General features: G+C 43.6%; 1 protein-coding gene and 1 long non-coding RNA gene across 11 annotated transcripts in view; both read left to right on the forward strand.

The window, feature by feature from the left end:
* The window catches only part of LOC308098157, a 1,775-nt gene extending 575 nt beyond the window's left edge, over positions 1–1,200 (forward strand). The window contains exons 2-3 of the long non-coding RNA XR_013934267.1: positions 960–989; positions 1,041–1,200. This is a non-coding gene — a long non-coding RNA (uncharacterized lncRNA). The remainder of the gene's footprint in view (positions 1–959; positions 990–1,040) is intronic.
* A 2,143-nt stretch (positions 1,201–3,343) lies between these two features.
* The window catches only part of LOC308099014 (supervillin-like), a 34,159-nt gene continuing 16,044 nt past the window's right edge, over positions 3,344–21,458 (forward strand). For 3 of the 10 annotated variants that reach the window (XM_080447522.1, XM_080447528.1, XM_080447529.1), the window contains exons 1-10: positions 3,345–3,601; positions 6,532–7,043; positions 9,196–9,339; positions 9,489–9,665; positions 10,717–10,751; positions 13,245–13,306; positions 14,887–15,029; positions 16,071–16,305; positions 19,981–20,591; positions 20,772–20,907. In XM_080447522.1, coding sequence (XP_080303648.1) covers positions 6,769–7,043; positions 9,196–9,339; positions 9,489–9,665; positions 10,717–10,751; positions 13,245–13,306; positions 14,887–15,029; positions 16,071–16,305; positions 19,981–20,591; positions 20,772–20,907 — 1,818 coding nt within the window. In that variant the 5' untranslated portion in view covers positions 3,345–3,601; positions 6,532–6,768. Of the gene's footprint in view, positions 3,602–6,220; positions 6,257–6,531; positions 7,044–9,195; positions 9,340–9,488; positions 9,666–10,716; positions 10,752–13,244; positions 13,307–14,886; positions 15,030–16,070; positions 16,306–19,980; positions 20,592–20,771; positions 20,908–21,458 lie in introns of those variants that run through there. The other 7 variants (XM_080447526.1, XM_080447527.1, XM_080447525.1 and 4 more) reach the window with 7 other exon arrangements.

Here is a 21,458-nt window from a genome sequence, read left to right on the forward strand (position 1 = left end):
AGTGGGCACCAGACCTCATTATGCCTAACCTTAATCCTAACCCTAACCTCAGTAAAACTATGCCTAACCCAAACCTTAATACTAACCCTAACTTAAGTCAAACCACACCTAAATCTAACCTTAACCCTAAACCTAACTTCAGTAAAACTACTGTAGCCTATGCCTAACCTTAACCCTAAACCTAACCTCATATGAATTTAGTTGCATTCTGAGTTAGTGACACCCACAGCCACAACACTAGAGGGGGCTACCACGATCTGGTACTACCCAATTTTAGAACAAACATGGGAAAATTCTCATTCTACGAATACATAAAAAACACATAGGAAACGAGTCCCCAGGACCTTTTGTGTTATTCTTTTAGCCTTAATGTCTGACTGTACCTCGTGCTGTTTACATTTCTAACTAATAAAGTATTCAATCAATCAAATTCCAGTAATATGCATGCCAGACTTCAAAGTATTCCCGTTTTGGTGCCTGGATTTCCCCTAGATCATCTGAGTGTAGTTGCATTCCAGTAATATGCATACCAGACTTCAAAGTGTTCCAGTTTTCATTTCCCCGAGTGTCCGCTGTTCTGAGGTCTGTCGCCCACTCTGTTCTGGTGTCCAGATTTTCCTAGTGCCCACTCTTCCAAGGTGCCCAGTTTTCCCTATTGTCCACTCTTCCAAAGTTCCCGGTTTCCCCTAGTGCCCAGAATGGTTTTGTGCCCACCATTCCTGTTATCTTGTAAGAAAGAACAGATTTGACTGTGTTCGTACCCGTAGTCATACTTTACTTGGTTTATGCTTACCTGTTCGGCCCCTTCCTGTTCGCTATCTGTGCACATATGTTACTGTGTAAAAGAGAGTTTTCTTTAGACTACTTCATATATTATTATCTTCACCTGTTTAATGTCCATCTGTTAAATGTCCATGCTATGTGTAACCTAGACATGTCCTTTATTTCCTTTTTTGTAGTTTCACACAGCTTCTATAAAAATACGCCAAGTCAGCTCCTGTCTTGGCTACTTTTTTGGAAGTGTTAAGCTTGTTGCATAGCCACATAATTTGCACATCACTGAGGACCTCTCCTGGGATGTGCAGACAGCGGGTGGTGAAGAAAGCACAACAACGCCTTTACTTTCTCAGACAACTGAAGAAAGCTGGCATGGGTCCCAAAGTCCTAAGAGCTTTCTATAGATAGAGGCACCACGAGAGTATCCTGATCCTGACTGGCTGCTTCACTGCCTGGTATGGCAGCTGCACCGACCTCAACTGCAAGGCAATGCAAATGGTTGTGTGGACAGCCGAACGCATCAGTGGATGTTATCCCCCCCGGTACGACGAACGCTGTGTCAGCAAAGCTAGAGGAATCAAGGATCCAAGCCATCCCAACCACAGACTGTTTGAGATGTTGCCGCATGGTAAATGGCTAAGCAGTCTCAGAGCCACTTGCAACAGATTACTAACAAGTGTCTTTCCCCGTACAATCGGGCACATGAACGAACTGACTAGAATGAACCAGGAGGACAAAGGGAAACGCTAACACCCCCCCCCCCCCCCCCCCCCCGCCCCCATCTCCTGTCCTTTTCTTGCACTCAAATATGCTTGAACTGTTTCTACCTAACCTGCTGTAGGCTATAAGATGCTGTGAAGTTGTTTACATAAAGTTAGGTGGCAGCTACTGAAAAAATGCTGTTGGTGTATATAATATACCAAGATTATATGCACGTGTGTACATACGCTGATGTTCTCTTTTTTTTTACTGTTCTTACTTTATTTTTAAAATCTTTATACGGTTTTATTATTATTACCTATGCTGCTGCATTGTCTGAAGGAAGCCAAACAAAAATAAGTTTTACTGTTATCTACTGATGTAACCGATGTAACAATAAAGCACAACCTTGAACATAATGTAAAGCGCAAAAGCTTTAAACGGTCTCAATTGTATTGGTGACGGTGAGGCTACAAAGCGAACTACCGTACATCCGGGGCTGGGATGAAAGAGTCTAGCCACCACCTGCATGGCCACCAGCAGGTTGGACACCACCCATAAGGCCAGATGGACTGAAGTCGTCAATCCACTTCACGCACTCCAGCCACAAGGTGTGGCAGGTGTCAATCAGCTGACAGGCAGAAAAACAACCCCCCCAAGTGCCCGGTGACAGCAAAAATGCCATCGCATCCCAGCTCCTGGAAAAACGTCCGTTCCCAGAGGCTGATAAGAACTTTGGTTCAGAAATTTGGTCAGAGGTTTTTACTTGGCCTCCAAGGAGTGTGCATACACATGTAGTGCCCCAGACAAGACCCGGCCACAACAATACTGCCAATCGGGCTCAGCTCTATTGGCACGGTAGGTTGTGCGTCGGTTTGTCGAGTGGGAGTCAGGGGTTTGATCCCAGCTCGGCGCAAATCACTACACACAGTTTTGTTGCTTGCTGTTCGGTCCAACAGTGCCGAAGCTGCTCACAGATGGACACACGGACGGATAGGGGCGAAAACATAGTCTCATGGCCACGCCTTCGGCCTGGCGGAGACAAAAAATAAAGGCAGCTCATGCCTAGTGTTGATATGCCAGTGTGAGGAGGGCATTGAGTAATAGACATGTTTTTAGTTTTTTTTTAATGCAATTTATTAGGTTCAAGCCACAATACATCATCACTTCTGCTCAGATAGAACCTCAATTTTGTTACATTTAACATTCAGAACCCCCCTCAACAATACCAAAACGCCTACAAAAACAAAACCATACAAAATTAAAACAAACACAAAAAATATAGAACATACAGTAGAACATAGAAACTTCTTCTATCTTTGGTCTTGTAGCAGTAAGTGGAGCTGTCAGCACTCCTTGATTTGTTGCCTAATTTGTGCTGAAGAATAGATCATTGAGTCAATGTATTCTGATCCTGTGCTTGTGTGCACCCTTCTAGTGCTGTGCAACATTAGCGACATGGTGACTTGCACTTGATAATGTGAACAGTGGGAGGCAGTGTCGCAGCACCAAGGTTCACAGCAACAGAGGTAGACCATGAAATAGACACCTTTTAAACAATGACTTTTGTAAGAGGAATCTAATTATATTTTAAATAAACAAACTTAAATAGTTAGTCAAGGAGTTGCAGGTGTTCCATTTTATGATCAATTCATTTATGTCGTGTCATTTAAAATAGCTTATCTACAAGCTGCATTGTGAGCTTGTAGATATGGTATTTTCAAAAGATTGTCATTCATTTTGAGAACTTGAAATGGGACATTTTGCCTAATGACTACTTTTGGTACTTTAAGTATATTTTGATACTAAAACTTTCTTACTTTTGCTCAAGTACATTAACTTCGGACTTTGCAGTATTGCTAATTTTACTTAATTTAAAAAAAAAAAAGTACTTTTCCCACCACTGTTTAATGGCAATTATTGACAATTCCTTTGTGACTTGACTTTACTGTGTAGTGTGTTCTCATGTGTCAGTTGCTGTGTGTCCCAGTCCTGGCCCCTCCATGTGGCATGCCGAGGGGAGGGGGTTGTATTTTTAACGGGGACAGCAGCAGTGCTCGCCCTACATGGGCTGCAGCGACGCACTGATGTCCAGGTCCGTCGGTGCGCGTCCATCGCAGTGCATGTAAGTAGACTGTTGTATACAAAGTTGTATGAAACTTAACCACGATTCATTCGTATTTTGTTATCGGTCATCATCTCTCTCTACGCTTCGGTTTATGGCGTGTTGCTCATGCAGGCAACCGTTCTTTTTTAATAGTCTGGTATTAGTTGTCAAGTCGCATGTAGCCTTTACAGTAGGCTACGTCTTTGAATGAAGAGTTCAGAAAACATTGGTTAAAAACTTGTAAAAATAAATATGGGGGGCGCTAATGTATTTGATGAACATACAATGTTTATGTAGTAACCTAACAATGGAGCTCGCTTGGTGGCCTTAGTGTACAAATAACGGCATTTTACAACCACTTAAGGTAATTGACCAAATTTGTCACGCTGGTTTAAATAATTCCCAAATCTCCTATATCGCCCTGAAACACTCGTCATTTACATAGTGTGCACAGGTCGAAGCTCTTGGGCATTTTCTTTGACAGTGGGTTAGGACTTAATAAAACTGTTATTTGAATGTGATGAAGTGTTGAACTTGTCTTAGAAATGTCCTTGATATAGAATTGATTTAACACATTTTAATCCAGTACAGTTACAGTAAAATGCAGCAGAATTAAGGCTATGGTGATTTGAATGAATTGGTCATTTTTAACTTGTTGACAACCTGTACATAATGTGAATGTCATATTTTGGATATTTTAAGTTTGTTGCACAAAGTTCTCCCATTGTTCACTCTGAACTGTCATGCTGGTATCTGAGGTGGTGTATCATAAAATAAAATAAAAAATGGTCTTGGTGGTGAGATGATGCATTGCAGAGGGCCTAATATACCAGTCAAATGCATTGCAATTCTGTACCAGAATCTGCTGAGGACTGCTATGACTTAAAACATTTTAAACCACGTTAAACGTTGTGGTTTTTTGATGCTGGGTAAACTGTAATGGAATGCCATAGTGTTGTGTAACATGCCAACCTCCATCCAGATCTCACAAATTGGTCAAATCCCTTAAGATCTCAGGTAACTCAAATAACTGCAGCATCACAACCATGGCCAAAGAGTTACTTGGGACAAGGAATTGCATCACATGGAGCTGGGTTTTATGCATCCTGCAGAATCTGTGTAGAGTGCCAGTGATGTCTTTTATGGAGCTGCCTGTAAAATTATCAAGATCACACCTATGACCCTAGCATGCAATGGCCTTCCTTTTAGCCCTGCACAAACTTACTTCTTGAACTTTGTTGTATTGGGGCATCATCTTTGAACATTAGTGTCATTTCAATGAAAGTGTCCTGTGTCGTTAGTGAAAGGGCCATGTGTGCTCATCTACAGGCTTTACCACAAGCTAGTGTCAGCTATAGTAGTGTCACTGGATTAGAAACTGGTGATCTATGCTGAGCTCCAACCTCATCAACGTCTGTCCTGCCTATCAAAGTTATACTGACATTTGACCAGCAAAAACACTAAGGCAGAGACAGCATTTTGAAATATTATTATTTTTCTGTTCGGAGAGGGATATGTGGTTAACACATTATGCACACTCACATGCACACACACACGCGTGCACACACACAAACACACACAACTGCTTCCTGTCCTTGTGATCTTGTCGGCTCATAGGGATCATTGCGTCTGACTGCTCAGCTCATTAAAGCTCTGTGTCACAGATTTACACTCACCTGCTGAGGCCACAATCCGTTTGAGTCAAGGCCTCGGTTCATTCAAAATTATCATCAGACTCCTCATGACCACGCTACTACATGCTACCTTTTCCTAGGGTTGTTTATGATGCATTTAATACTGTCAGACAGAGAACCACAAATAGTTGTACATTTTAACATTAGTCCTATTGTCTCTTATTTTTTGCAAAGGGTCAACATGTATAGCAAGTATAACCACCTGTTTGATTGAATTACAAAATCGTATCTATTAGTTTGTGCAACCAGTGTACCATTCAGCCCGCTGCAGTAGGATTCTCTGTTGTACTAAGACCATAGCTCACACCACATTGTTCTGTAGGCTCCATTGTACTTCAGCTGCGGGGGGAAAGCACTAGGAATGCTGACACCAACAAGTTTGGAAAACTCTCTCCCTCTCTTCACATGCACTCCAACACACTCACAAATATTTGCCAGCTCCACCAACGTCGACATGCAAATCTGGCGAGGTCAATATTTATAAATAGTTTGTGGTTTCAGGCGTTGTGTTGTGTACACACAGCCTGGCAACCATGTAGCCAACAGGGATAATTTTGCTTGTCAATGTGTGCACGTCACCTTGGAGCTTTTCACAGTTCAGTTAATGCTGTTAGACATGCTGTATGTACACTGTAACCAGCATGAAGCCATACTGTAGGTCAGAGTTTGTGTGGTTTTGATGGACAACATGGTCGACCACGCTACAGCAACAATTTGACTGAATTTGCAGCTTGTAGTTGCTGCTACAGTAGTAGTAGTACAGAACCTAGTGGTCGTTTGTACAGTAGCAGATATGTGCTCCTGTCAAGATTGGACTGCCTGCTGCCTCTGTGTCATAAGGGCCAGGCCCAGTGCAGACTTGAGTGGCTGTGGTGTCAGGTTTCAGTGCAAGGGGAGATTCCTGCATGGCACTGCAGGCTGAAACAGGTCATCTTACAGATGAAGCTGAGGAGGACATGGATGTACTTGGATGAAAATGGTTGGGTCAGAGTTTTTGAGGGTTGGGGGCTCTATGGATGTCATTAGGAGATGACATCAGATAAGGCATGAGTCATTGTTGTTTGATAGACTGGTGGAGGGAGAAACCTAGATTTTGAATTTATTTACTTGGAAAGTAATATAACGAGTGAATGAAAACAGTGTGAAGACAGTATACAGTGTAAAAATGTAGTTAAATTGACACATGGAGTGTAAAGTGAATGTGCGTTCACAGTTTTATGATGAGCAATTTATTTTTGCTTGCTTCTATTTCAGGAGGAACACATCCTATTGACTGGCTTGCAATGACTGATTGGTGAGCTCTTATCGGGACAACTGCTGGAGACTAAACGTAGCCTGGAGTTGTTTGGACCTCACACAAACTGAGATTCTCCCCGGGCCGTTCTTTTTTGGTGTGCCTTGACTTGGAAAAAGAACAGGCCTACGTTTTCCACTCCTAAATGCCTTGTCATTGTCAGAGGAGGAGAGAATCACCTGTGACCTTCTGAAGGGATGGATATGGACGCCGTGGAGACCCCGGAGCCGAGGTCGGAGCGGATTGCCCGCTATAAGGCTGAGAGGAGGCGGGAGCTGGCCGAGCGTTATGGCAGCTTCGAGGAGCTGCCCTCCAAGTGGGTGCGGAGGGGCGGGAGTGAAGCGCATGACTCCACTACCCACAAAGAGATGCTCAACTCGGATACCCTCACTGAAAGAGTCAACGGCAGGTCTGGAGGGGCCGTTAATGGCACTGAGGCAAACACTCAGGCAGAGTCCACATACCCGAGAAGGTGAGTCCATTCCGCAGTGTAGAAGGCTGACCTCCCTGCAGTCTTTACAGGGGAAGTACACAAGGGAAGAATGTTTTTATCTTTTTGCTGAAGTTTTAATCACTTTTGTAATGTTAATTCTCACCAGCCACCACTTGAGTTGTCTGCGTTGCAGAAAAGTGAGAGAAAGGAAGTCAAGTGCTACACTTGGCCATGCACTTAGTGCTACAGTATTTGTGTTAAGTGGGAATACTGCATTTATTGTATGCTGCTGACCTTGCAGAAGATACTCACAAGAAATATGGGTTGGTTCTGGGTCTGGCCTTCGGTGCCATGAAAAACTGTGTCACAGGCTTTCTCCTTTGTTATGAGTCAACAGAGAAGAACAACTGAGAAAAACAAAGAAGCCATCCAGGTGCTCAACGGAGATAAAACGTTTAAAAAGTATACTGATGGTCCTTCTAGGATCAAAAGGAAAAATCCGAGCACTCAGGGGGAAAAAAAGTGGAGGAGATGATGTAAACTTAAAAAGTGCCACCATGTTTCGACCAGGACTGGTCTTCATCAGAGCGAGAACTGAGTTCTTGCCCTGATTTCTTTTCATTTCATCTTATTTTGTTTTGTACATGGTAGTGTATCACAGTACAATACAGTTCCTATCAAAGAATAATCTTGATGAAGACCAGTCCTGGCATTTTTAATACATTGAAGTTCTTTTTAAGTTAACATCCTCTCCTGCACTTTTTGAGTGCCCGGATCTTTTCCCATTTTATTTTCCTCCTATAATTGTAAATTGTTACAACTCACTGACCCCTCCACCGTTCGATTCGAAAATAGCTTATCTACAAGCTCACCTGTTGCGATGCGACACGATGAGCTTGGAGATCGGCTATTAACATTTTTCTTTTAACCCATTTTGGGCGGGAACCCCTTTTTGTAACTATACCTTTCAGGACGGGAACCCCTGTTGGGTTCCTGTTGTTATGTACAGTATATAGCAACATACATTTGTTGTACGTTTTGAATAAATATTGGACGTTTTTCAGGAAACTTTTAAGATTTAGAAGGCGTTTTTACAATCCTAAATGGGTTAAACACTAAGAATGATATAAGTACTAGTGTTTAACCCCGTCTTGACCCTCTCCATTGACCTTTCAACAGCACCAGTTGCTTTAGGTTCTTCAATCCTCTTCTGGACTGTACAACCTTTTGTTACTAAAACTGAGAGGTCTCAATCAGTGGGTCCCAGCAGGGTACTTTAAAGCAGGGTTTACCAACTTCATATAACCCTCCCATGTGTTTGGTTGGTTCTCTCCTGGCCCAAATCTCTCTCCATTTCTAGGGACTGACATACTGGTCTTGTAGCTCTTAATCACTCTTAATGGGATGGACTTACCCCAAAACTGAAATGAAAAGTCTCATTGCGATAATCCCTGGTTTGGGTCCATAAAAGAATACTCCCGGTATACTGTATTCCGTATTCTTCCTTGTCAGTTTGCTTTGGTTGGGTGAATGCTATTTAGGCCTACAACATTCACTGGTGCGGCCAGTGATGCCAACAATGTCCCCATGAGTTGGAACCCCAAAGAGACCAAAACGAGAATCCCAAAATGTAGGGTTGTGACTGCTTGAGTTAATCCAAACGATGACAACTCAGAGCAACCCTTCTTCAAACCTTGGCCCAAATGGGTTGCTGTCTAGAATTATATACTGTATGAACACTAAGCCTTAACGTTCCAGAGCTTAGTCAATCCAACACGTCCCTGATATCCCAAACATCTACTGTACTTGTATACTTACAATGTGCTGGTTTTCTGACTCCTCTCTCCGCCTGAGAGCAAACAATATCATAATGATGAGATTTGGGGAAAACCTCACCCACCCACCATTACCACCGCCACCACCAGCACATCAACCAACCCTAATAAAAACCTAAAAGACAAATACAAGACAATAAAGGACACAGGCAAATACAACCCTCTAACAGCCGTCTCCTCACTCTCAGAAAAAAAGGTACAACATTGTATAGTTTATTCATTGGCACTTTTAAGGATTGCATTTGACCAAAATAGGGTCAATCAATATTGTACCTTTTTCCCCCTGAGAGTATTCCCTAGCCCACATTCTCCCCTCCTGCTCCCTCATCTGCTTCCCTTCACTCCCGCCCCTCCAGGCAGGGTTCCCAGGGCACTGAGCCCCCTGCCCCTCAGGGCTCTTCTGGAGTCGACGGCACACAGCTCCGCACGCGGGTGTCCGTGGGCCAGTTGAAGAGTGTCCTTCTGCAGCAGACTGGGAGTGGAGCGCAGCCTGAGAAAGTGTAGGGTCACCTGCATGTGTGTGTATGTGTGGGTTTTTGCTCCTGACCGTCACAGTTCAACTGTTTACTCTACTTGTTGCCTCAACATCCTTTTCCTCTTTTCTTTTCTGATTGCACCTGGCTGCCTCCTACGTTATCTTTGTGGCTAGTAGCCCTGACACTGGCCATGCTACGTCATCTCTCGACCTGGCCGTGAAACCAGGCGCCGAGGGGGGTCGGCGACGCGCCCGCCGCTACCTCCCTGGGGCGTCCGCTGCGGGCCGCAAAACCAACGAGCGCTTCAGGACGCAGCCCATCACAGCCAATGAAATGCAGGAGAGCAGCGGGTAATGACAGTGTGCAGTGCTGGTGGGTGAAACGCATGCTGGGGGGCTGTGGCCAACCATAGGACATGCAGCCTGGGTCTGAACCTCCCAGCCTGGTTATTCTCAAGGTGTTTGTTTGCAGTGCTACTGTTTTTTTTTTGCAGTGTTTCACTGGCGCAGCGTGTCAGGAATGTGTCATGATAAGTACTGAGTTTCACGACAATGCGAGTGCATCATCACAACCGGGCTTCATATGGTACATCATCATCAGGAATTATTGATTTTAGACGATGTGGATTTTCGTATCAAATGTACTGTGTGATGTAGCAGACTGAAAAGTGCTGTGTTTTAGAGGCTGGTTTGATTTGCATGTGTTTGCACTCCTAAAGTCCTAAGTGACCTCTACAGTGTTTCTTTGTTGAGCATGTAAATATGACACGATAGTCTGTGTGTGTGTGTGTGGGGGGTGTGTGTGTGCTGGAACACACTATAGCAGAGGTCTTCAACAGGGGGTCCGCGACCCCTAGGGGGTCCGTGGAGGTGCTGCAGGGGGTCCGCGAAATTGTTGTTTGATTAAACAATATTTTTGTTTGAAAAAAAATGTATACTTTTTTTTTTTTTATGTCAAATTGTCTTTAAACATAACATTAATCCATAGCATACAGATAAACGGAGGCACAATGCACGATAACATATATGGTATGTTTATACATATTTTGTAGAGATTGTTTTTTATAATATTTTTTTTTTGCACACCTACTGGTGCTGGTGCGTAGAAGCAGGCTATATAAAACAAAATGTTATACATAAATATACAATATATGTGGTAGCCCCCCCTACCCTACGAGGTAGGGGGTCCCTGCTCCATCTCCCCATCAGTTTGGGGGTCCCTGGCCTGAAAAGGTTGAAGACCCCTGCACTATAGCACAGGGACATGTTTTATGAGCTCCACGAGGAACTGATGGAGACTGTGATGATGAACACAAAAACCTAAACATGAGTCCTGCTGGTTCTGTCGGCAGATTTAATTCAGTGACCTCACGTTTGCTCTCTGTTTTCTCTCCTTCTGCAGGATGTTGGATGCAGAGGAAGAGGAGAGTTCAAAAGGTAATTTTCTTCGCCCACTTGGCCTGGAGGCTTGGATCACGTGGCTATGTTATTGTGTTGGCAGACAAACAGCTGATCTATTGTCTGTAATACTGGCAATGTGTTCACTGTCCAGTGACAGCATGAGAGAGAGAGAGAGTGAGAGAGTCTGTTAATTTTCAACACATTGACAATGAAGAGCAGGTGCATGCATGCATGCACGCTCGAACAAAATCACTTGCTCTCAAGATAAGATAGTAGGTGTCATGGTACTTGTGCTTACACCTTATGTCAGATACAGTAAGATGGCAGCCTGCTTTGACTTAAATAACTGATTTATGCTCTGTCGACAAAGTGTTGTGTGAGCTATCGCTAAACAAATATAAAGTATTTTCAGTTGAAAATGTGTTCTTTTTCTCAAGTGACATGTCACATGACACCTTGTTAAGGAAGCATAAACTAGGCTTTATGCTGTTTTCATAGATGCTGTCAGAGGCCTTTTGTCATGGTCTCTCTATCAAACTACCGGTATCTATCTTTGCTTTAATAACAGTGCTTATTTAGTTACATAAACAATCTGTGTCCACTTTGTGGACCTGCTTCTACAAACTGCCCCTAGAATACACTGACATTTATATCACTCATCAAGTGAATCAGGATTTTATTTTTAGGCTGGGCCTACATATCAACGTTAAATGTTCTCACCGATGATAGCTGTATGAATCATAAAACCAAGTCAGCCCCGGGGCTCCCCAACATCACTCCCACTGTGACCCAACATAAAAGATTTGAACTACCACTTTACAAACATGATGTTGCCATTCACTTACAACTACTACTACAACTACTACTACTATGCAACAACTACAGAAAGTACTCTATTCACATACAGTACTAACTCGTTTTTTAAATTGTCATTGCGACTGTTGATACTTTTTTCTAGATGCTTCTTTTAGCCTAACTCTTTACATTCAGATATTGTTATATTTATAACTAAGATGAGCTTCCGGTTAACAGACTTAAAATTCAGCTAATGATTCTTGGTTTACAACAGCAGTGACTGACGACACACAAATGTGTGTGGGGAGGAATCAATTGGAGAAAAAAAACGACTACATTGGGGAGAAAAAGGGGTAAAAATCACACAGAAAACTAAAAACCTATTGTGTATCGGGTGTGACAAATACGTGGCTTTCTTGCTTTAGTTTTATTTCTTTTCAGCCTCCTTGGCAGAGATGAGGTTAGGTCCTGCTAGGTAGCTCAGCTGTACCAGGTGCCATGTGACAGTGTGTGCCAGGTGTGAGACGGCCCGTGGCCTCACATGAAGGGATCAGTCTCACTGTGTCCTGATGACTGACGGGCTGCTTCTCTGCTCTGCATATGTCCACAACCAGCGTCCCTTGCTTACTACACAGCAATATATTTAACCAGTTAAAATAGCACTCTGAATATAACTATGTTTAGGTTGCAGTTTATGTATGCACCAGGAGGTTATGAGTTGGGTAAAGTTATAGGGGCCGTACAATGTTATTTGGTGTAACCGGGGCCCTGAACTTAGCATTGTAATATACTTGCTGCTATGCCTGGACAAGTGTATTGACATTTGTGCCAGGAACATTAATAATAGCTTTTTAAAATGCGACCGCCTGACAGTAAATGAACCTGGTGACTTGACCAAATGACCACTAGAAGTTCCAGTCTCACCAGTCACAGCTGAATCTAACCAACATTTTCGTTTCCCTAGTTATTGTATTCTCTGTCTAGTTTCCTCAGCTCTGTGTTCAGAGTGTACAGTGTCTAGGGTTTGTCATGCTGGTACATTCCCAGTTGTCTCTCGTTATAATTGTTTGTAATCCTCCCCATGTGTATATCGTCATGGTCGGGCAGAAACCTTTTATCTCCATATTTTAACTTATGTTTTTTTATTATTTTTTTATTAATGCCTACTTCGTCATACTGCAGTGTCACACAAAAGTAGCAAACATAGCCGATCTAAGTTCAAAATGTGTAGCATCCGAGCTTGTAAATCATATATTCTTACAGTTGAATTCAGAAAATTAACAATTTTGGACATAGGCTATGAGGTTTCCACCCAACAGCAACGATATGTACTGCCCTGTGTTCTCTGTTCATTGTCAGTTTGATAAACCTAGTGTTACAGTAAATTTCCTTTTTTACAGTGAATAGTTTTTGCCTTGTTTGTTTCTTAGTGTTACCCAAGTTCCTGTTTTGCCTTCTTCCAAGTTTTGTTTACCTTGCTCCTAGTTTATTTGCTCAGCCTCCTACTGTCCTGCATTTGGGTCCAATTCCTCACTCAGTAATTAAGCCAGTAACTCACTCTGTCTTGTATGATACATCACACATTGATGTTTGTTATAGTGTGTGCACGCATGTGCGTGTGTGTGTATGTGTGCACGTGTGTGTGTGTGTGCGTGCGCGCTCGCGCGCGCGTGTGTGTGTGTGTATGTAATTAGAAGTTTTCGTGACATGATGATGTATTTGTTTTTCTCACAGCGGATGCGAAGACAGACGATCGCGCCAAGATGAGCGTGGCAGCCAAGATGTCCCTGTTTAAAGTATGACCATCTTAGTCTTAGCATTTGAAACAGGACTCCTTTCTATAGTTGGATAGGACCCGCTTCTATTCCTCTGTTCTGTGTTCTATCTTAATGCCTGTTTATAAAAAAGTCACTCCTTAGAGACGCTGGGCAGGGACCCATGGCTAAAGGCTAATTCATATTTTGTCATATGACAAAATATAAATTAGGCCTATCATCCCAATACAGCAATCGCAACAGACTGCAGGGGGTATTAGAAAGGTTTGTGTCGGCTAACAGAAACTTAAAGTTGCGGTCGTAACCCCGATTCTCTGACAAATGAGACCCCTCACTCATATTATCAGAGAGGGGGTTACGAAAGTAACCTTAAGGTTTGTGACCGCTAACAACAAACATAATAAACCTGTCTAACCGGAATTGCCTCCAAGATAAACAATCCCCCCCAAAAAAACATCATTATACACTATAACTACAGGCAATGCAGCACCGTAAACGGGATTAAAAGTTAATGCCCTGGACTTCACTTCTGCTGCCGAGAGCTTGCAATGATATTAAACAGTCAGTGTGCTGCTGTCTCCCATGAGCTCTTACTGTCTCACAGCTGCTCACCTTACAGTGTGAGTTGACGAACCAGTGCTGATCACGCAGAACCCAACATGCTCATGTTGAGGAATATGACTGGTCAAACAGGTGTTAGGTGACTACATTTATACTTTGAATAATAGTTGCATAACGTACTGTGCGGTGTCTGGACGTGTCCACCGTTAGCTTCTATCATGTAACTTAACCACTTGAACTCTAACATCCCTATTCTGGGGCTAACATTTTGGCAAAAATAGCAGATCTTAACTCTCGTTGAGACGCGTTGTAGATTGGCTATTTTTGGCAAAGAGTGTAGTCCGAAAACAGGAGGGGGGCTAGCAGGGCCGAATTAAGTCTTTGTAGAGCCCAGGACTTTGACTGGGGTTAGTCGTTAATCATCCTTTTCTGTAATGATTTAATGTCTGTCTGTATACAGAATATACAACATGCTGGCATTGAAATGCAGCCCCCCTCCACTCTCTTTATAATTTCCCTTCAAAAACAATGCGCAATGGCATATAAATTCTAATATTTCACTTCCTGACTAGTTTTAGTGAGGAAGCATTTTGTCAAAATGTGCCAGTCATATATTGGCTATTAACATCCATCACAGTGGTGTTATAATTAGCCTGCTGGTCTGTGCAGGCAGGCAGGCAGAGGTAACAGAAACCTGTAGGGGTCTGGTTACACCGTGACCTGTAGGGCTGGCATTCTATCCCTCTCCCTCTGAGTCACTCTACCACTTTATTCACCAGCTATCCGACCCACTTCCCCCTTAATCCACACTAATACAAAAGATGGACATAAGTAGAGGGAGTTTTCACTGTCACTTTGGTAATGTCTTGTATTACTTATTTACTAGATTGAGCCAGAGACGTGAATTGGCTATTTGACCTGAATGCTAAATGCTAAGGTTCACCTGTAGCAAGGGCCTCACTGATCAACAGATATATCATTGATCAATATTAATGTATGACCAGACCAACGAACGTCTCCCCCTCCCGTCTTCTTTATAGGAGCTGGAAAAGACCGCCCCTGAGGCTTCTGCGTTCCTGAAGCCTCGTTCTGGTAGCGTTTCCCATGAGCGCAGGGTGCGTCGTGGCAACGAGCATCGCTCCCTCACTCAACCAATCACCTGTGAAGAGATGGTGGCCATCAGGTGGGCTGTGCGGAACCCTGGTGGTTAAAGATGAAGCACTGTAAATTATATATCACAAACACCACAACAAAGAACCCTACTGAACTCACAGACACATCCAAATCCATTAATAATACAGTAGAGCGGTGGTTCTCAAACTTTTTCATGTCAAGGACCCCCAAATTGATATGTATTTGGCCGCGGACCCCCATCTAAAAATGTGTTCTGCCAGGGACCCCCAGAAGATAAGATTTTTATTTTTATTTTCAAAGTAAAATATGGTTAAAGTGGTTAAAATGATTGTGACGCTATATTAACACATTTTGCTGGGGACAGGGACCCCTGGGGGTCCCCCAACTTTGAGAACCAATGCAGTGGAGGTTCCCCGGAGGTCAAATTATTGAAACATGCAATAAAAAAATATGTTTAGTCCAAATGTGCATTGCACTTGTAGGATCAAATTATTCTTTGTTCTTTATTTAGGCTCCCCATTAGTTATTACCGCAGTAACAGCTATTGTTGCTGGGGTCCACACAAGACAACAATATATACATGTGCATCAACATTCATGTTTGTTTGAGTATACAGCACTGGATTTAGTTAGAATTAGATTCAAACTGAACTTTTGACCTGTTCTGTTTTGACAGTTGACAGTTTGACAGAGTCTCTAATTATAACCCACTGTCAGGAGTGTAAAGCTGTGATTTACTACCATAATGCACCCAACAAGTCACACATTGTGTTTCAGTCAATCCCACCCCTCTCTGCTCTCTAGTTCACATCATAGAATACACTGGTTCCCAATGTGGGCTCTGGAGACCTAACGTTATGGACCAGAGCAAAGGGACCCCCAGGTGTCCATGAGGGTGTTCCAGGGGGTCCCTAGCTAAATTGATAGGAAAAAAATTTAGCTGATGATTTTACAGTGTAGATTGGGGTCCCAGAGATAAAGATCGTATCCAATGGGGGTCCGTGGCCTAATGCATATCAAGATTGGGGGTAACTGAAATTAAAAAGGTTGAATCACTGATATAATATATCCACTCACCTCCTCACTTTCAGCAACCCACAGCCAGCATCTCCAGCTGAAGTGGAGTCTATGCAGGCTGAGTCTGTGGAGGACGATGAGAGCTGCAAACTGAGCATGAGCGAGAAACTAGCCCTCTTCAACAAACTGTCGCTGCTGCCGGGGAGTCAGGAGGGTGGCGGCCCCCCTGCTGATGGCCCCCCAGAGAGACGCAGGCAGAAGGGGTCTCGCTACCTCACACAGCCTATCACCGTGGAAGAGGTCAGCCAGGTGAGTGGCTTGGGTTGATATTCTTCAAAAGAATAAAAGTTGGCACAACAGCATTCCTCCTGAATGTGTTTTTTTTTTACTTTAAAACACATACAAGTGGTACAGGTGGTACAACGTTTCGGCCACACATGGCCTTCATCAGGTGGGTTGGGTTAATATTCTGACACGGCAAAGATGACAAAAAATGTAATCACGGAAATGAAACGTTTTAACCATTCAACCCTAGTCTGCATTTCACCGTGACGTTCTGTGAAAATAGCAGATCTACAAGCTCATATGTTGCACCATGACGTGTTGTGAGCTTGTAGATTGGCTATTTTTGGCGAAGAGATTTGGTGTAAAGGGAATAAAGTGTGGACCAAATAGAGAGCCAACTCAGGTCAAGTTTAGTAAGGATTGTATGGCACTGATAAATATACAATTTATTGAAGTAAACAACATACTGTACACACTACAGCCCTCACAAGCCTTCATCCTGGTGAGCATTGGCCTTTGCTTGGTGGTTTTATCTAGAAGTTCCTTGGTAGCTTTCCTTTGAAACATGTTTTGAATAGATTAATCATGTATAAATACTGCATGATGCAAATAACCTAGATCCTGCTATCTAGTTTAGGCACACAGTCAACTTGAGTTGCGCTGCTAGACACGTGATAGACTTCTCACTGCAACACACATCCACATTAGGGCGGGGTATTGTCTGGCGATAAAAGTATGTATCACAGGGGTTACGATATATTTTAGTATTTTGCAATATATTGTGATACTGTAAGCTATTTTTAACATAAAATTTGCCTACATCAATAAACAAGTTTTTATTGATTAAAATTGATAGAGCGTTTTTGAGAATCGATACTGTATCACAATATTTTCTTAGGCCCCTAATTCACATCCACTCATAAGGCAGCCTATTTAAGCTGTGAAATGCAATTGCTCGCTCTCGCTTTACCTATGCTGCTGCTCCACTGCTCAGTGCAACCATTGCTGCTACAATGATTACAAAACCAACACCTCCACCCCAGCATCCACCTGGAAGCTCTGATACTATTATTTCCACTGGGTGAGGTTTACTATTGTTACTCCCTGTAACTTGCTTTCTCATTTGCTAAGCTTTAAGGTGTATGCTTGCAGGGAGTTCAGAGCCCAGACACCAAAATCAGCTCTGTATACTGCTATTCATATACACACTGAGGAAGGCTTGACGCCGAAATGCGTCCGTCTATGCTGCCCATGCCTTAAATGAATTAAAAGTGCCAGAAGGACTTTGGAGTGCTGACTATACTTTTTTACCCGCTTGCTGAAAGCTGCGGGTCTAAGAAGAGGCAGACCTACGACTCATCATTCGACAGATTTGCATTCGACAGATTCATTTGCATTCGACAGATTTGCGTCATTGGCTGTCGTTTAAGCCAATGGGATACTTTCCCATACTCTGAACGGGCGGCCTCGTCCTCCCAAGCTATGGGACTATGCAGTCCTCCGAGCGCTAGCCGAATTTGGCTAATAGTTAGCTTGTATGATGTTACTAACTAACTGTTTTTAGCCAAGCGCGCTAATGTCCGCTCCCCATTAGTTATCGACGCAAGTCGCGTTATTACTCTCGTAATTTTAATGTATTGTACATCCCAAAATAAAATGTATTAACCATGTTATGGTGCTGTAATGACTTTATATTTTCTCAACATAATACTGTCTTTCACACGGGCCTTGGAAAAGAGGATCGCTTCCGCATTTTCTTCTTCGTTGGTCTAAACAATGACACGGTTGCCAGATTTTGAGAGAAAAATGAGCAACCAGGTCAATGAAAACAAGCCCAAAGATTTAAGTGACTATTAGGCTACATGAGCACTTTAAACCTATATGCATCGGCTATTTGATAATAGACGATTTGGAAATAGCCGATCTACAAGCTCACAACAAAATAATAACAAATAAAAAGCAACTACCTACATTTACAAGCAACTTCACAGAAAACGAGGTCGCTTGTAATTAGTATACATGGCAACACTAGTACGAGTACTTTTCCCACCACTGTTGCTGTTTTTAACATGACTGCCCTGTTTACAAATGAATGAATACACACTACAACCAAGGTTACTGTAGCAACATTTTTCATGTAAGGTATGACGCTAAAATCAGCTGCATTTTATCAGAAAAAAGCAGATCTACAAGCTCACAACGCATCGCCGCCTTGTGAGCTTGTAGATCTGCTATTTTTTATTATGTCGTTTTATTGAATACTTCATTTACAAAAGACATTAATGAAACCAAATGGACCCATTTGGGTTTTTCTTTCATGTAAGCCAGTAGTGAAAAGGGCAAACTTGCAGTTATGCATTACAACTCAAGCCTAGCTGTTTCAAACAGTGAAATCAAAAGACAAGTTGTGAGCTTCACTTTTATAAAGGGTTAGGGTTACATTGCAGTATTGATACTTTTACTTAAGTAAAACATTACAGTACTTTTTCCACCACTGTTGATGTTTTTAACATGACTGCCCTTACGCTACCTGTATTCTATGGACTCACTTAGTTTATTGTGATAATAGTTTATTTATTTCATACATAAATGAATACTAACTGGTCACCACCGGTCTTTTGTCCAGGAACAATGCATACAACACTATCAACCAGTCCTCCTGGGTGTGTGTGTGTGTGTGTCTTCATTTTTGTTGTTCATACATTTCTAAGTGAAACACTGTAGTTTTGACTTGGGTAAGGGTAGGCTACATTATGAAGTAACTATATCAGCTGGTGAAAATAGCAGATCTGTGAGATTGTAGATCAATTATTTTCACTATCATTGATATTGTACACACCACACACACACACACACACACACACACACACACACACACACACACACACACACACACACACACACACACACACACACACACACACACACACACACACACACACACACACACACACACTTTATATTGGTAGCCAACCAATGAACCTCTGTGGAGTTATTTTTGTTGCATTCGAATGGCTGAGATTTTATTTTAATGACAACTTTTACATTTTGTGCTGCAGATTGGGGCAAAGTTTTTGCGCCTGAGCGCCTCCAGGCGCGAGTGCCCGCGACGACCGGCCGATGGTCTGCTAGTCGACTAAGCGCCGTCCGAGTTATGTACCGATAGGCACAGAATCGTAAATAATATTGGTGGGGACTGCGTTACACAAACGCAGCACACTCCCAAAGCTGGCGCCGCCGGCAGCTCCGCGGCAGCTCCGCGGCAGCAGCCGCTGCTGGAAAATGCACTCGCTGTCCCTCCAGAACTGAGCTTATGCCTCCCTCAATGCATGAGGAGCTAGCAAGCCGCTTCTTATCACCTGACAGGGGGGAGTTTCCCCGGTAGGACGTGGCGCGTGGACAGAACACGTTATTCCAACCAGTTCCTTTCCCCTCCATCAGGCTCTAACCAGGGGGAGGCAGTATAGAGACCAGGATTACTGCATGTTTTTTGTGAGGGTACCTACCCTAGGGGACACGGGGAGAACATGCAAACTCCACACAGAAAGGCCCCTTTCGCTATTATTTTCTTATTGTGAGTCTTTGTGAGCCGTGCACCTGGCAAATTGCACTTATACAGACTGAGTGTGCTTGTTTTGGTTTCAGGCAAGTTGACTGACTGGACTTTTACTATATTCCTTGCTCTTTGTCTCTGTTCAGCTCCAGAAAGGTCCTGTTCAGCTTCCTGCTTTCCAACTGTCCCCTCACCTCTCTGACCGGCAGCAGGCCCTGTCTGTCAACCTCAAACCCAGTGAGGTGCGCTTTTCCCAGCCAAGACCTGGGTTGGGGCCTGGGCCTGGGGAGCCCACCTCCACCCACCAAGGTCTGCAGCGCTGGGAGTCAGAGCCAGGCATCAGAGGAATCCTGAAGAAGAGCCACTCTGGGGACCCCGACCGGAGCGCAGACGACAGTGGCCTGCAGGATATGGCACCCATCCAGGAGCAGAATGGTAGAGGCTGGAGAGACACAACAGCCATGCAGGAGAAGGTGGAGGAGGTGGAGAGACAGGAATTGTGTCTTGCACCACGTCCTCCTCCACGGAGAGAGAGACGCAATGTTCCAGGAGTGGATGGGAGCATGCTGACCGCTGCGCCCTGGAGGCAGAGAAGTCGTGCCAGGAGGGAAACCATAGCCTGTACCCCAGTAAGACCCTCAGCTGAACAGGTCTCCCCTCAGGAGGAGAGGCCAGATGCCAGGCTGTACCAGGTTGGGCAGCAAGATCAGCCTGATTACTCCGTGGAGCAAAGCTCAGACACTGCAGGGAAGGACAGGTAAATGAATACTTGAATAGTCACATCTGTCTGAGCACCTATAGCAGTGACAGGAGACATCTGAGAGAAAGGAAAGAGAAAGAGCGATTGTGTGGCCTTGCATGTCGTCAAGGATAATGTGAGTCAGTGTTAATGGTGTCATTTTTCAGGCTCATAATTTCCCCTACTGTTTCGATAAAGGCTGTCTGACCTGTCCAATGAGAAAGAGGATGAGCCACGAAGCAGGAATGATAACACACCCATGAGACATGTTCAGGTGACCCTGACAGACCACAATACTTCACCCCTGGAGGTAGAGAACAGCCATGTTAAAAAGGTAAGACCCACATAATTCTCATCTGCGGAAGTCTAAATCACAGTGACAAAACTCAAGGGATTGAATGGGACTTTACAGGCGTGTAGGAGGGATTTCACACTAAGCTCGCGTTTTCTTGCAGTTGCTAGTTTGGTTCAACACTGCTTCTCTTTAATGTCATTCATTTGTACCGTCAGAATCTCAGCAGGCTAAATCCGGTCTTAGCCTGAAAGTTAAGTCACAGCTGCAGACCAGAAAGGTAGCTCTGTGGGAGGTTCAAGTCCAGTCAGGCCGGTGAAGTGGTTTGGGAAAAGGCTGTCTCTCTTCTCCATACTCTCTAATCCTCTGAAAGATGTGTCTGGAGCCAGTGGGTATCAGACTGTCAGCAGAGAGAGAGAGAGAGAGATGGAGAGTTGTAGAGGATCTACTGTGTGCTAGGGTGCACACAAAAAAAAGCTCAGTGTAAATGTATGGGTCCATTTGGTTAGGGTTAGGGTGAGTAGTTGGTTGTACACACTCTCAGAATTATAAAGGGATAAATTAACCCTGAGGATTTTACTGTGTGGTCTACA

This window comes from Gymnoscopelus braueri (assembly GCF_963280865.1).
Source record: "Gymnoscopelus braueri genome assembly, chromosome: 13".
NCBI classification, from domain to species: domain Eukaryota; kingdom Metazoa; phylum Chordata; class Actinopteri; order Myctophiformes; family Myctophidae; genus Gymnoscopelus; species Gymnoscopelus braueri.